The sequence below is a fragment of the Sebastes fasciatus genome, chromosome 22 (genome assembly GCF_043250625.1).
Source record: "Sebastes fasciatus isolate fSebFas1 chromosome 22, fSebFas1.pri, whole genome shotgun sequence".
In the NCBI taxonomy this organism is placed as follows: Eukaryota; Metazoa; Chordata; class Actinopteri; order Perciformes; family Sebastidae; genus Sebastes; species Sebastes fasciatus.
In genome coordinates, this window is record NC_133816.1 from 24,373,058 (window position 1) to 24,383,690 (window position 10,633).

A 10,633-nucleotide genomic window follows, 5' to 3' on the forward strand; every position below is an offset into this window, starting at 1 on the left:
GCTCACACCTCCCTTTCCAAGCGTTTCACAAACTACGATGGTCTTCAGGTAACGTAAAAACGCAAAGGCCCTCTCTAGAGACAGTGTTTGGTTTGTCCATTCTGGGTTACTGTAGAAACATGGTGGTGCAACATGGTTGACCCGCTCCCTTTGTAGATAGGAAAGTATTTTTCACTCGGTGGCTAACATTACGGCAGTGTTTAACGGTGGCGTCTGTGATGTGATGAGGTTGATCCAACCTTGCAAAGTGAAGCGAGTTGGTTCCTTGACAACATTTTTTTTAAATGTAAATGTATGTCTTTATAATCTCAGAGAATATCTGACTTTTTTCTTCTTGTAAATTTACAACTTTAATCTTAGATACGTTTTTTCTTTGAATATTACCCCAATCTCCTGGCTCCATAATTTGTATTCTACCTACAATATACCCTAATATACCGTCGTAGAATTATCCTTGATAAGTAAAAAAAAAAGTAATTTTAATGACTACACTCTACACATATCAAAAGTTGTTTAAGTAAAAGTATTTCTCTCTCTGAAAAACAAAAGCGTTGGGAGATGCCACACCTTTATCTGGCAAACACTGGAAATATGACACTAAGTGAATTGTGAGTGGTTAGGGAAGGTAATCTCAAGTCTGCAGGCCTATCAATACAAAAACTCTTCATATTTGGTGTTTTAGGCTTAAAAGTAATCAGACATGCAGATGCAGAACACTGTGCTTGCAGTCTAAAACTCTAAAAGTCACATTCACTTGAGTTGAATGGAAAGGAACAATGAAGTCATAACATTAGTTATCTATTTACAGAGTGGGTGGGGTGAAAGTACACATGGTTTTATATCTGGCTGTTTTATTCTTGACTATGACCGTGCTGTCCTTTGAGGTGAGGCAACTCTTTTGACACACAAGCAACAGGTATGTAGGATTTTTACATACAACACAAATGTTTTAATTTATTCTGATGACATTTTTCATTAAGCTATTATTGTTATCATTATAGCCTGTTTTCTGAACTGGAAGTCAGAGTGTAATCTTCTTCTGTAATCTTTTAAAATACATGTCCGTGGGTTTTGAAGCACCAATCGGTTGCTTATAACACATAAAATGTGGTTGACGAACCCGCATATGGAAAAGCAGAAGTCATTTACAAAAAAAAAAAATGAATGAATGACTGTATAATGAATACAATGCATGGCGAAATAAACTGAGCCATACAGTGTGTTCCAATCCGCGTACTTCTGTACTTACACCTACTATTTTGAGTGCATAAGTGCATTCACAATGGGAAGTACGGCAAATGCAGTGCACTCAAAGTACCCGGATGTTGTACTCAAAATGGTCAGATCGTTGAGTGTGGAACGCTGGACACTTTCCACACTCAACTGTCAAAAACACAAAGTGCACTACATTGAAGTGTACTTCAGGAAGTACGTGGATTGGAACAAACTGTATGTGTATACGAGAATAAAAGAGTGAATATATAAAAAGAACACAAAATAAAATCGAACATAAATGGATAATCTACTTTTTGTAAGTGGTTAGGGTAATCTGGGACCAAAACTTGTTTTTCCACATATTTAGTCTCTTGAAAATCTATTTAGTCCTGGCTTTTCTCCTGTAAGTGCTATGTTTGACCACCTGTATTATCAACATGTCCTCATATAACGATTCGTATGGTATTTTAAGAAAAGTTATTCTTCATTTTTCGTGTGTTTTCCTACGAATGTCCAGCAACACGTGTCAATTTATGCTCGTTACATGCATACAGTCTTTTCAAAATAAACTTCTGTCTTGTCCAGGAAACAACTTGGTTAGGTTTAGGCAACATAACTACTTAGGTTTAGGAAAAAATCGTGGTTTGGGTTAAAATAACTACTGAAGGGGTGTAACTTAAATACGGAAGTTACGTGATAAATAAATCAATGATGAGTTGGTTTACGTGGATTACATTCAAACTGATTTTGTGGGATATATATGAATAACAGTGCATTACTTTTTTGTAGGTATAGCTACGAACGTTGTATGAGAACAGTCTGGTATTATTTGAGTTACTAATACAATATTAAGTCACACTGTTTGATTTAATTGTTAAAACAAGTCTAAACCATTTGAGTGATTGCACTGCCTGAAGTTACAGTGTACACGTCTGCTCAGTGGACTTCACCTCAGGGTGGTTTGAGAGATATTATAGATTTAATTGGTCTTACAGTTGACTTATTTTCATTTTCAGGACTCCAGGATGATTCACATGAAGGACAGACTCCTCTTGAACCCTCAGCTCAGTGACTTCAGTGAACTGGTCTTGCATCACATTGTTGTACTCCTTCTCTTAACCCACTCTTGTGGAGGTAAATCACACGCAAACAGATGGTAAATCATTATCAAGAGTTTGGATATAAAATCATTTAATATGATCACGTGAGGTCAGAGAACTAGAACCATACAATACTTTTTACAACCCAATAAAACACAGCATTGCTTAGTTAACTACACTTTGTGGTTTTATTACTTGGTCTGGTATTACCAGAAGCTAGAGGTATGCTGCCTCCAGGAATAGCCACATGCTCGTACTCTAAAGTTCAATATAACAAAAGAGTAGAAGAATAGTAGAAGAATAGAATCTTGGGAAATAATGGAAAATTCAATGGTCCTGTAATTTGTAATTGTAGCCACAATGGCCACTGTTCAACAACTTTAACATAGTGGTGTTAAAGCAGAACATGCTATGGTTGTATTGGTATTACATAAATCGTAGTACCCATTGGTACTGGGTAAAGTTTACCCAGTACCAATGAGTATAAAGACCACTGGGTCAACAATACTCCCAAAACACTGGGTTATTTTGACCCAGTTTTAGTGTTATACAGTAACAATGTCATATTTACATTTCTGTTGGGTTAAAAATTAGACCAAAAAGGGTGATTACTTTTACCAAGTATAATGTTATTTTTAAACTCTATATTTGGTGATAGATCCTATAGGAGTTTAAAAACAAACAGACAGACAAAACATGTTTGTTTTTTTCTTCTCTTAGGTCAGTCTCAGGTGATCGGTACATCTCAGCCAATAGTGGCAATGGTTGGCAATGACATAATTTTGCCATGTCACCTGGATACTGGTGTAGATGCTACTGACCGGACTGTGGAGTGGGCGAGACCTGACCTAGATCCCAGTTTTGTCTTTTTGAGGCGAGACAAGAGGGAGTTTCACCTTGAGGAGCATCCATTGTACATGGGGAGAACATCGCTGTCCGCCAACAACCTAAAGTGTGGAGACATTTCACTGAAACTCTCTAAAGTGAAACTCTCTGATGCAGGAAGCTACAGATGCCTCGTTCCCAAATCTATAGAATTTGTGGTTGAGCTCACTGTGGGTAAGTTGGCAACTGAAAATGTATGAATGCATTATATAGTTATACAGTTATGACAGTCGGAGATTCTACTGTACTAGCCAAAATGTGAAGAAATGTTAGAAAGGACATTTATGGTTAAGGGTTTCTTTTCACACCTACATACACAGGAATGAGGACAGCAACATGAAAGACGTTATTGTGTTTTTATTAAGCCTTCACACATGCTGGATCAGTAAAAGCACACAAAATCTGATGCCTTCAGAGACTACTTTGCACAGACTATACTGTTTAAAAGGAGTTTTTGGCCAACAATAAGGATTCTTATGCTGGCAAGAAATGTACTGTTCATGGGCTGACCAGAGGGGCATTTGGCCTGAGCGTAGAGGCATTTCAGCCATCCAGAATGAGACTTTGGCTGACCAGATTATTTGGGCAAAGCGATGATTAGAGGGACATTTGGACAGACCTAATGGGCACTTTACTGACAAGAAGGGTATTTGGACAGACAACAGAGGCAATAAGGCCAACAGGGGCATTTTTGGCAACCAGATGGGTTCTTGTACTGACAAGAAAGATGCTGTATGTGGGCTGACCAAAAAGGCACCAGGTGGGCCAGAGGTACTTTTGGACAGACCTAATGGGTACTTGACTGTCAAGAAGGGTATTTTGGATGACAACAGGGGTAGTTTTTTCCCACCTAAAGGCATTTTGGCCAACCAAAATGGTACTTGAGCTGAGAAGAATGTCATTATGGCTGACCTGAGAAGCACTTGGTCCTCCTAGGTTGGGGCATTTGAACTGACCAGGCTGGCTCTTGGACTGACAAGAGGGGTACTTGGACAGACCAGAAGGGTGTTTGGACTGACCCCATTAAGGCCAACCCCAGGGGAATTTCGGCCAACCAGATGGGTTCTTGTGTTGACAATGAAGGTGCTGTACGAGGTCTGACCAAAAGGGCATTTGGGCCAACCACAAAGGAGGGGTACTTGGGATAACTACAGGGGCATTCTGGGCCCACAAAAGCATTTGGGCCAATCAAAGGGGCACTTGTGCTAACCAGAGGGCTACTTGAGTCAACTAGGTTGACCAGAAGGGCACCTGGATTACCCACAGAGGCATTTAGTATAGTAAGTATAGACTGTATATTATATGCAGTGTGTGTTATATTTTCATTCTTGTGGCAACTTTACATTCAGACTATATTTTTTTTTACATTTATTAGGTTCCGTCTCCTCACCGGACATAGATATTTCCAAAGTCAGCAATGGAGTGCTGTTAGAGTGTAAATCTAAAGGCTGGTATCCAAAGCCTGAGGTGTTGTGGCTGGACGGTGAGGGAAACCTCCTCTCTGCTGGACCTCCAGAGACAGTCAGACGTCCTGATGACCTCTATACTGTCAGCAGCAGAGTGACTGTGGAGAAGAGACACAACAACAGCTTCACCTGTAGAGTCCAACAGAAGAACACCAACCAGACCAGAGAGGCACATGTCCATCTGCCAGGTAGAAGTTATTTTTTATGAGTTATTGATGTTACCACTTTGTTAACGATAGTTGAAGTTTTATAAACACATCTATTATTTGTTTTATAATTTCAGCTGATCTATTTATGGTTCAGTGCAATTCTGATGTTCGCATCACCATCATCTTGGCAGTGTGCATTGTGCCTATTGTTGTCTTCATCGTGTGGAAATTGAGACTAAACAAAACCAGTAAGTCGCAACTTCATTGTTCTTTTGAAACCTGATGTGATCTTAACCTTCACACAATCCATTGCAATCATGGAACATACAACTTGTTGGGTATTATCCCACTTATACCCTGGCAACTTGTCAACAAAATGCCACATGTCCTCAAATTCAAAATATATTTTACTCATATAATTCTGATCTCACATCAAGCTAACCACAAAGGAGTTTGCGAGTCAGGAGTTCTAAACAATGGCGACACTGCATAAACAAAACAGGTTTTAACTTCAAACTAAACACCTTTTCTGTTCACACAGAAACCACAAACAGCAGCATAGAACTTCAGCTTCTGAATGAGGGAGAAGGTGACAGAGAGAAGCTCATGACAAAAAGTGAGAAAATTACCTATTTGGACAAGACAAAGGCAAAACTTGATGAGGACTTGCGGAGGAATGAGGGAGAATTGCAACATGTACAACACGTGATTATAACATTTATGAACCAGAAGAAGGATCTGAAGGATCAGAGAGAGAAACTCATCTCACTACATCAGGAAGACAAGACACAGATAAAAGAGATCAAGAAGAAGAACACCCGAACAACGGACAAAGAAAAAAAAATGCAAAAGCGTGAAAAGACCAAAGAGGATCTGGAGAGGAGAAAGACAGAACATGAGGAACTGTTACAGAACACAGATAAACTACTGGAGACAACAGAGGGGATGATTATTAAAATGACAGAAAGGAAGGGGAAACTAGAGAGAGATAAAGAGCAAATAAATAAACACCTGAAAGAGACGGAGAGACAGACGGAGGAGATTCAGAGGAAACTTCAGCTGGATCAGTCAGAGAGAGAAGAGGACAAAAATAATCCATCATCCAATGATCCTTTATGATTGTTTCACTTGATATTTAGTTAAAATCACATAATTTGTAAACATTTATAAAATCGGATTCATTAATTTTAGATCCCTAGTATCATCAGTTTAAGCAATCTGACTGTCTGTTCCACACAAGATGAAATAAATAAATGAATAAACCTCTATGATGATGTGACAGACCATATATCTACTTAAAGACACTTTACACCTCTAAGTGTATTATAAATATTGTTCACTAATGATTATAATAACTCTACAAATGACTTCTTAAAGACTTTATTTCTTCATACAATGAAAAAAAAAACAATAAAGTACAGTGAATGTATTGAATAAAACACCACACCAAAGGACAGTGAGGGTCTTGTATGCACTGAGAGGGACGTGACTCATCTTGTTTAACCATAACTGATCTCCATTTCTATTTTGTTTACGCTAATATTGACTCCTCAAAAAACATGATGAGTTTCTCTACTAACAGAAATGTTTTGTTGCTGCCATGGAGACTTGTAAAGGGCCCATCAGCCTCGTATGTCTGATAGTTTGTGTGTGGTTTACGTCTAAGAAGTGTGAATTATCACCAGCTAAAAACAAAACATAGAGCAAGATATAAAGCACGCACGCCTTTTCAAAATAGGTCATACATTCATCTGTGGCTTTCAACCTTTTCTGCTTGTGACGAAGTCTGATGACCACCGCAAGTGGTAACAGAACTGTGAAACCTATTCTAGCTATTTAATCTAACGAAGGCTGCCACATTTGTTTGTGTTGCTCAAAGTTTTACTGAAAAGTCCAAATAAAACTGTTAAATAACAAGTACACAGGCCATTGACTGATAGAAAGACCAAAGTCATTCATTAAACTCATTATTCTCAGTCAGTTACTCTTTTGTTTTGTTCAGGTTGACAGCTACACTCACATATGAGTGCTTATTTCTGTGTAACTCTGACTTTCCCACAGTGAAGTAGTCCCACCAGCAGCAGCAGTAGAGCCACCATTAAAATGGTGAAAACGGTCCTTAGGATGAGGTAAATATGACAAGAGTGATCTGAGGAGGGACGAGTCTCGAGTCTGTGATCTGCTGCAAAGACACAGAAAAAACAGGTGTTTCAATGCATTATGTGTTGCTTTTAACATAGAATGAATTGTTTGATAAAGCTTTTTATAACAAAGAGGACACATAAATAGAAAACCTCAGTCCATCTGCACCAAACATACTACAGTGTTAAATAGTGTTATAATGTGGTGAAAATAGGGGGGGTACACAGAATAGCCCTTTTCCACCCTAACAGGAAAAGGAGGAGAAACTGAGGAGATAAATGAGACACACCTGTGAGGTTGGGGAAGGGGAAATCAGTTCAATCAACTAAAGCAGCATGGAGGAGAACAGACAGAGGAGTGAGAGTGGATAAAAGAGGAACTAATCTCAGTTGAATTCAGGATACCTTTGTAACTAAAGCAAAACAGTGACATATATGAAGTTAAACTGAGCAGCAAAGGAGCCAAGAACCGACTGAAATTCAATGAGCTGTACAACAAGGCACTGTTGGAGATGTGTGGATCCCTGGAGCTGGTGGTTAACTGGATTCTTGTTCAACTTGGAGCTGTTGGGACGCTACTGAGGTCTCCTTGCCTTTGTTGGGCCATTAAGAGAAGTTTTTTAAACTCTTCAGGCTTCTCCCTCTTTTCCTCCAAACCCCCCGCCCCCTACACCTAAACCCTCACACCTTATCTTTTTTGGTTAAAAGACTGACTTTTATCTGGAGTCCTCTTCAAATGAAGGATGATTCTGATTTATGAGATGGATTAATGATTTGAAGGATAATTGGTTTTCTTGTTGGACTCATTATTTGAGTTTGTTTTTTCTTGCTTTAATAAGAAAATTGTGTGTAAAATGTGTTTTGAGTATGACCCATATTTTTGATTTGATCACTTATTTTTTGGGTTAAATACAACCAGATTTAATTTGATACAAATTAATTGATGGGTTGTGTTTTAATTATCTTGTGTCTTTTGTAGCAAAGATAATGGGCTATCCGGGATAAATCTCAATAGTTTCCAATATTTTTCTTTAAAGTGACAAATTCTGATTATTCTCCTGTCTGGCGCCAAAAATATTATTTTGGATATCTTGGGGTTATACCTACGCTACACCGTCAATTACTCTGACTTAAGATAGAGAAATCACACTTTTTAAGGAAGGGTTTTTTGCTCTAAAACATGTTGAAAAGTAAGCAAATGAAATCAGTGAATGTTGAAAGTATATTTACACACAACAAATATTTGTATTACATGGTTTCTAAATTATTAGATTATTATTACATTATTTTATTTCATTTAATTTTTGAGTTATTTTTTTTAAACGCATATTTCTAAATATTACGATTTTTTTGATGAACAATTGGAGGCATAATTAAATGTATTCTCTTTTTATAAAGCATATTTTATTTTATTTTTATATTAATATTATATATTAATTATTTTTGTTGACCACTTTAATTTAATTTGAATCATAATTTTTAGTATTTTTATTATTAAAAATGTTATAGTCTTAATGTAACAATACAACGCTAAACCATTAATTTGTGGATTGGATTCAGAATACATATCTTTTACTATTTAATTTTAGTTTTATATTTTATAATATGTAAATATATTTTTGCATTTTTTTGGCCATTGCCAATCATTATTTGTTGAACTATATAATAAAATGTTTTTGATGTACTGTGAATGATGTACAGCAAGGGGCAGAGTAGGAGTTGTGAATCCAATGTGTTTGAGTGAATGTGAGAACTAAAGATAAAGAAAGGAAGGAACAGAAAAGAGAAACATTGAAAGAAAGAAAAGAGGAAGTCATGATACTGATAATCTGTGTTTCCAGTTTGTCTTCATGTATTCATGGAAACACCTTTGTTATAAGAACCGCAATCTTGAAACCAGTTGTACATGTATATCTGCACCATTAAGCTTCAAAATAAAAAATAAACATAAGACAATATAGACAATGCTATAAGTATACTTGCCAACCCTCCTGATTTTCCCGTTTTTCATTGGTTTCCTCCCGGCGTCACAATTCTACCGTATTTCTCCTGATTTATGGCAAATGTTAACACTTAACCCATTTCTAGAACTGAACAGCATCTATGACCACAACTGTTTCCACCCGGACGACAATAGAGCTACACCAACTGTCATTTCCCTGCAGAAGAGAGCAGTTTATGCTCGTGACACAGCGCAGTTTGAGCTCATGTTTAAGCTGCGTTCTCCGCTGAATTCAGCAAACAAAGTTGGGTTTTGCCCGACGTAGCGAATAGCTGTCATGTCGTTTACGCGTTGTATCTGAAAGAACCTTCTGTTAGTGAGAGAAGAAGAGAAAAATGGAGAGAACTAAGAGAAATAAATACTCAAGCAGGGGTAAAAGAAATGAATAAAAACTGATAAATATTAGTTTATACCAGAGATTCACACGCCGGGTTCACACCAGAGGGGAGAATTATTCAGTTTCCTTTCCTGCGCAGTGGTTAGCGTGGGTTTTCTCCAGGTGCTCAGGTTTGGGGGAAACCTGAGCACAGTCCAAAGACATGCAGGTTAGGTTCATTGTTGACTCTAAATTGTCCTATAAGTGTGAATGTGAGCGTGAACTTGAGATAGTCTGAGCCCTATGATAGTCCAGGTTGTACCCGGCCTTCACCCAATGGCAGCTGGGATCGACTCCTCCGCGACCCCGAATAGGATAAGCGGTTACAGATAATGGATGGACATTGTTTTAAAGTCACCAGAATGCAGTGGAACAAAGTCTCTGAAACTCTTTTTCTGGGGGAGGAACCCCAGACCCCCCCGCTTAGGTTTTGAAATCCAGTAAAACAACTCTAAATAGATATGTGGGTATTTCCATAGGTCCCCTGTAAGAGACAATACCTGTGCTACGTTCCATGATTGTAATAGGTGACGGTGGTTCTTTTCCTCTCTGGAAACCGTTACCACCACGGAAGGTACAAACTTATAGAGAGTATTATCTTATCTTATTACAAGGCCAAGAGAATGACATACGTAACATCTAATTTAAAATACCACTCGTTCATGTAAAACAACTGACTTTACTGTTTTAACCATCATGAAATAAAAGTTCCTGAGCCTCAGAATTAAGTAGCCTTCGTTCTTTAGCTCCACCCACTGAGGCTATTTGTACCACGACAGCAGCTCTGTCTCTGAGACGAGGTTTTCAATCTAAAGCAATGGTTTAGCGTTGTATTGTTACATTAAGACTATAACATTTTTAATAATAAAAATAATAAAAATTATGATTCAAATTAAAGTGGTCAACAAAATAATTAATATATAATATTAATATAAAAATAAAATAAAATATACTTAAAATATACTAACCATGTAATACAAATATTTGTTGTGTGTAAATATAGTTTCAACATTCACTGATTTCATTTGCTTACTTTTCAACATGTTTTAGAGCAAAAAACCCTTCCTTAAAAAGTGTGATTTCTCTATCTTAAGTCAGAGTAATTGACGGTGTAGCGTAGGTATAACCCCAAGATATCCAAAATAATATTTTTGGCGCCAGACAGGAGAATAATCAGAATTTGTCACTTTAAAGAAAAATATTGGAAACTATTGAGATTTATCCCAGATAGCCCATTATCTTTGCTACAAAAAAACCCCCAAGATAATTAAAACACAACCCATCAATTAATTTGTATCA

General features: G+C 37.4%; 1 protein-coding gene across 1 annotated transcript; it reads left to right on the forward strand.

Moving 5' to 3' along the window:
- The first annotated feature begins 871 nt into the window (after positions 1–871).
- On the forward strand, positions 872–6,081 carry LOC141760834 (butyrophilin subfamily 2 member A1-like). The gene is made up of 6 exons (XM_074623925.1): positions 872–916; positions 2,232–2,349; positions 3,036–3,374; positions 4,576–4,854; positions 4,950–5,063; positions 5,357–6,081. Exons 2-6 carry the CDS (start codon positions 2,241–2,243, stop codon positions 5,932–5,934), a joined length of 1,419 nt encoding a protein of 472 aa, XP_074480026.1. The 5' UTR covers positions 872–916; positions 2,232–2,240; the 3' UTR covers positions 5,935–6,081.
- Positions 6,082–10,633: the final 4,552 nt, after the last annotated feature.

Bases quoted from the DNA above. Each gene is read 5' to 3' on its own strand.
- LOC141760834 (XM_074623925.1), top strand. From the start codon at position 2,241: ATGATTCACATGAAGGACAGACTCCTCTTGAACCCTCAGCTCAGTGAC. The intron at 2,350-3,035 runs GTAAATCACACG...TTCTTCTCTTAG, and splicing joins CTTAACCCACTCTTGTGGAG to GTCAGTCTCAGGTGATCGGT. The intron at 3,375-4,575 runs GTAAGTTGGCAA...TACATTTATTAG, and splicing joins TGTGGTTGAGCTCACTGTGG to GTTCCGTCTCCTCACCGGAC.